Source organism: Phyllostomus hastatus, unplaced genomic scaffold (assembly GCF_019186645.2).
Source record: "Phyllostomus hastatus isolate PE091 unplaced genomic scaffold, TTU_PhHast_1.1 phas_contig_29, whole genome shotgun sequence".
NCBI classification, from domain to species: domain Eukaryota; kingdom Metazoa; phylum Chordata; class Mammalia; order Chiroptera; family Phyllostomidae; genus Phyllostomus; species Phyllostomus hastatus.
This window is the reverse complement of record NW_025333835.1, coordinates 1,965,859-1,971,858: the sequence shown is the minus strand read 5'-3', so window position 1 is coordinate 1,971,858 and position 6,000 is coordinate 1,965,859. Positions and strand designations below refer to the sequence as shown.

Below are 6,000 nucleotides of genomic sequence, written 5' to 3'. Positions count from 1 at the left end.
AATATACATTTCAATACCTTCTAATTATATTCATTTAAACTGGCTTACTTTTAAAATATTTCCTGAAGAATGATTCTTCCTTTCCTGCATTAAAAACAAAATAACTGTATCTCTCTCTAATCTATAGCTTTGCTCAGCTGAATTAAACATTTTCAAAGCTTTTTTCTTTACTACTAAACCAGTATCTTCAATTCGTAACTGGTTCAAGAGCCAATTTCCTTACATGACAGCAATATATACAAACGCATACAAACAAAAAGAAGAATTCTGCCAGTAAATATTATGTTCAATCCCAATAATAGAGATACAGTCTTAAAAATCGGTTATGTATTTATTTGCAGATTCAAAAGAAAGGCTTGAAAAATCCAACATAATATCATATGAAGCTTACAATTTAATTACTAATCCAGTTTAAAAATAAGTTTTCCTCCACTAACTCAAGGATGGCACTATTTTACTTGCTTCAGTTATGAGTGCTGAACATTACACACCTACACCTCTTCAGTTTCTGTAGAATTATCATTAAGTCCAAAAAAGTCTTTTCTGATGATGTACCGAACACACTGCAAAATCACATTTCTTTCATGTCGAATGTCTGGAGCTAAAAGCTAAAAAACAATAAATACAAAGATTAGGTAGTAAATAAAATATATCCAACAAATACAATCTAAAATATTATGTATACCTTCCTCATATGAAAACACAGAACAATAAAGATATAAATATATTTACTAATTATTTTGCTAAAAAATATGCAAGAGTATTTCCTTTTAACACTTGGAGTCCTCTCTAGGAGTACCTAACAAGGGACAAGAAAAATAGAATGAAAAGTCTGCCATTCTTTAATCTAAAAATCATGTCAAAGAGGACCCTACCAAACCCAAATCTATAAACAGTATAGAAACTGATAAGTAGATACAGTAATGACAGTAATGAAACTAGCAGTTAAAAATCTCAATATTCCTGGACTTTTATAACTTCCTATTATTGTGCTTGTAATAAAAAAAAAAAAGCTAAAAATCCCTAGTACTTAGAATAAGTACATAACCAAGGAGTCACATGTGCAATACTTTCTTTAAAAAGATCTTTATTTATTTTTTAGAGAGAGGGGAAGGGAGGGAGAGAGGGAAACATCGATTGGTTGCCTCTCACACGCCCCACAACCAGAAATCTGGCCCACAGCCCAGGCATATGCCCTGACTAGGAGTCAAACTGGAGACCTCTTGGTTTGTGAGACCATGCCCAACTGAGCCACACCTGTTAGGCCATCGTTTGTCATTTGTCGAAAAGATAAACTGACCTCAATTTATTTTCTATGTTATTAATGTAGTCTGGAAACATCATATAAGAACTTTTAATGGAAAGATGATTTAATTTGCCCTTATATAAGGTAAATATTTTTAAAATGCAATGTATTTTATAAAGCATTGAAATTTACAAAGTAGAAAAGCACATTTCAGATCGACTTTAATCAGAAGCAACTGTGTCTACATGTAACTCTCATACAGTGTAGCCATAAACACTTTAGTTACAGCACAAGCACGTACCTGACAAGGCAAAACCAGACTTTTCATAGAACATCAGTAGTTTTACAACCCTAGTAAAAAATCTGGAATGTTTTTATTTCTATCACTGGTAGACATGAAAGCCTTGGATTTTTGAATAGCTTCATGTCCATTACTTAGAATCAAAAGATGCATTGCTTCCTTTTTATAATTTAAAGATAACAAATTTTTTTAGCATGCCACACTGAGAATAAAGCCAATAATGCACAAAACAAACACACAAAAACCCTTTTCTCCTTTGGGTCTGCCAATTGTATTTTGCTGTGCTTTCAATGAAAACTTTAGGTGTCGTTATACCTAAATACATACTTTGTAACAAATCTGTTAAACCAAGATTCTTTTATGTTAAGTGGTTTTGAAAATTGTAATTCTGTATTTACTGAACATAAACTAGAGGCCAAATGCAGCCTTAGAATTAAGATACACAGATGACTTTCCAAAGACCTTTTTGTCTGTTGTTACCTTAAAATACACACACATACACACACACAAGCTCAGTGGCTCTATCTCCACGATGTGAAAAGAACACAAATTATTAGAATGTAAAGAAAAAAATCATTTACCATTTCCAGGAGATATGGATGATGTGTTCTTGGTTCAAATAACGGATGATGGTTGTGATAATCTTTTTTCCTGTTAGGATTTGTCTTTTTGAAACTTTTCTTTTGACTCTTATATTTGGCTTCTGAGAAATTTCCAAAAGTTGCTTTAACATCTTGACTTTGTCTTTTAGGAGAATCGCTGTGCAGAATCTGGTCTTCCATCAGAACATCTGCTTCAGTTTTAATGGGAGCTTCTACATATGTATAAGAAACACATACAAAAATTGAAAACAAAAAAACAGGTTACCCTTCTAAAAAAATAACAACAACAACAACAACAAAAAACAACCCCATAATAATTTCCCCCAGCCATAATACTGGCTTATTAATGAAAACTAGGCATTTACAATGTATTACAGTATTTTTTAAAACTGTGAATTATTATGCCAAGTCTTGAGGAGATTACCACAAAGAGCTACAGAAAGTGAGTGATCCCTATGAAGGATATAATACCAGAGGGAAACTTGGATCTACACAAATGAAGAATGAAGAATGTCAGAAACAGTCAACATGTACGAACACACAAAAGACATTTTTTCTTGCTTATAATTTTTTAAACAGGTATAACTCATAAATCAGTATTTGCATTGCCCTAAAAAAACAGAATTAATCCAAAGGCAGTAAAAGGAAAATAGGACAAAAACAAATAAGACAAAAAGAAACAAACTACTATCAATAATTATATATAAATAGTTTAAACACCCTAGTTGAGATGAGATTTGGGGGAAAAGAGTAACAAGTACATGATGTCTACAAAAAAAAAAAAAGAAAAAGAAAACCAACCTTCAAATGATAGGTAGTCCTTGCTTTACACAATTTGAACTGAGATTAAATCTTGTTACCAAGGAAGAGTGCAAAGCAAAGACTGCCCATATCAAGTCACAGGTTAAAAGTAAAGGATGGAAGAAGATACTAAGCATACACCAATCATAAGAAAATTGGATGGCTATATCAGTGCCAATGGCTATAACAAAGAAGAGTTCAGAACAGGGACTATTACCAGGGATAAAGGGGGACAGTTCATAATGATACAGAAATCAATTTCTCAAGAATATAGAACAGTAACAGCTAATAACAGAGTATCAATATACATGCAGCACCTCGGCCTGTGTGGCTCAGTTGGTTGGAGCATCTTTCCAGAAACAGAATGGTCATGCAGCTCGATTCCCAGTCAGGTCACATGCTGAATTAGCCCCTAGTCAAGCTGCTTAGGGGAGGGAACAGATTACTGTTCCTCTCACTTATCTCTCCCTCTCTCTTCCCCACTTCCCTTGCTGGAATCAATGGATATATCCTCGAATGAGGATTAAAAAATATATACATATGCAACAAAATCTCACAAAACTGAAGGAGAAGTCTATTATTAAGGTTGGAGACTTGAACACTGTACTCTCAGTGATTGAAAAACAATTAGAAAATGAACAGGAATAGCCCTGGCTGGCGTAGCTCAGTGGACTGAGGGCAGGCTGCGAACCTAAGTGTCGCAGGTTCAATTCCCAGTCAGGGTACATGCCTGGGTTGCAGGCCATGACCCCCAGCAACCGCACATTGATGTTTCTCTCTCTCTTTATCTCCCTCTCTTCCCTCTCTAAAAATAATAAATAAAATCTTAAAAAAAATGAACAGGAATATAGAAGACCTGAGTGCAACTAACAATCAACTCAAACTGACAAAGGATGTTTGCGTCATCAAATTCACGCAAACATTCACCTTGTATTGGGCTATAAAACAAGTCTCAATTAAACAGAAAAAACTGAAAGCATATAGAGGATGTTCTCTGAACATAACAGAGTTAAAGTAAAATCATTAACAGAAACCTACCTAGAAAACCTCCAAATATATGGAAACTAAACAGCATACTTATAAATAGCTCACAAATTAAAGAACAAATCACAAGAGAAATTAGAAAGATATTTTGAAATAATGATAAAACCATAATGTGTCAAATTTATATTTAGCAATATAGCTAAAGCAATGCATGAAAGCAAATTTATAGCTTTGAGTATTCATATTAGAAATGAAGAAAAATCTAAACTTAATGATATAAGCTTCCACTATAATGAGGTAGACAGTGAGAAGGTAAGAAATAGCAAAGACTGAAAATCAATGAATTAGAAATACACAATAGAGAAAAATCAACAAAGCCAGAAGTTATTTCCTTCAAAAGATTAATGAAATTAATACTTAGCAAGACTGATCAAGATTAAAAACATACCAATTAATAATGATGAATCAAAGAAGGAACATCACTATCCTACAGATGCTGTAAGAAAATATTATAAATAACTTTATGCCAATAAAATAGGCAACTTAGATAAAACAAAAAAAAAATTCTTTTGAAAGACACCATTCACAAAAAATGACTCAAGGCCTGGCTGGTGTGGCTCAGTGGACTGAGTGCCAGCCTGTGAATCAGAAGATTGCCAGTTTGATTCCCAGTCTGGGGCACATGCCTGGGTTGTGGGCCACATCCCCAGTAGGGGGCACACTAGAGGCAACCACACGTTGATGTTTCTCTCCCTCTCTTTCTCCCTCCCATCCCCTCTCCAAAATAAATAAAATCTTTAAAAATAATGACTCAAGAAAAAATAGAAAATGTGAAGAGAGTTCCAGCCAAGATGGAGGCGTACATAGAAATGCTTCACTTCCTCTTACAACCAAAAGAAGTATAGCAACCAATCTAAAAGCAAAAAACAATCAAAACTGCCAGAAAACTGAACTGCATGGAAGTCTAACAACCAAAGAGGTGAAGAAAAAACATCCATCCAGACCAGTAGGGGGGGCAGAGCAAGGCAGAGAGGATGCATGCATGGGAAGGCGATGGACCAGGTGGTAGAGGTAGGGGCTGTTGGACCAGGTGGTCCCACATTTGCATGTGGATAAGCTGTGAGGAACAATTAGAGAGTGAGACAGACCAGAAAACCCAGGGTTTCAGTGCAGGAAAAGAAAGACTGAAAACCTCTGGCTGTAAAATGCTGTGGTGGCTGTGAGGGTTGCGAAGGTGGAAGAAACTCCCAGCCTACAGGAGAGTCTGCTGGAAAAGCCCACAAGATCCTACAATGTACATAAACCCACCCACCTGGGAATCAGCACCTGAAAGGGCACAATCCATCTGTGGGAAGTGTGGGAAGTGAGGCAATTGATGGAAAGTAAGGTGAGAGCCAAACAAGCAGCACTGTTCCCTCTCTCACCCCTCCCCCACATATAGCGCCACAATGGAGCAAAGAGAGCTGCCCTGCTATGGTAAATACCCAAGCTTCCACCCATTACAATATAACAGGTGTGCTGAGACAAAGAAATATGGCCCAAATGAAAGAACACATCAAAACTCCAGAAAAAGAGCTAAGCAATGAGGAGACAGACAACCTATCAGATGCAGAATACAAACTGATAATCAGGATGCTCACAGAAACGGTTGAGTTCAGTCACAAAATAGAGGAAAAAGTGAAAGTTGTACAAAGTAAAGAAAAATATACAGGGAAGCAACATCAAAGAGAAGGAAAGTGGGACCCAAATCAACAGTTTGCACCAGAAGGAAGAAATAAACATTCAACTAGAACACAATGAAAAAACAAGAAATCAAAAATATGAGGAAAGGCTTAGGAACCTGTGGGACTACTTCAAAGGTTCCAACATTCAATTCATAGGGGTGCCAGAAGGAGGAGGAGAAGAGCAAGAAATTGAACACTTATCTGAAAAAATAATGAAGGAGAACTTCCCCAATCTGGCAAAGGAAATAGACCTTCAGGGAGTCCAGGAAGCTCAGAGAGTCCCACAGAAGTTGTACCCAAGGAGGAACACACCAAGGCACATCATAATTACATTATCCAAGG

General features: G+C 36.0%; 1 protein-coding gene across 1 annotated transcript in view; it reads right to left on the bottom strand.

Annotated features, from left to right (window-relative positions):
* Positions 1-312: 312 nt before the first annotated feature.
* Positions 313-6,000, bottom strand: part of NUFIP1 (nuclear FMR1 interacting protein 1) — a 50,070-nt gene continuing 44,382 nt past the window's right edge. Inside the window, exons 9-10 of the mRNA XM_045839091.1 lie at positions 2,129-2,361; positions 313-608 (exon numbers count right to left, since the gene is read on the bottom strand). Coding sequence (XP_045695047.1) covers positions 492-608; positions 2,129-2,361 — 350 coding nt within the window. The 3' untranslated portion in view covers positions 313-491. The remainder of the gene's footprint in view (positions 609-2,128; positions 2,362-6,000) is intronic.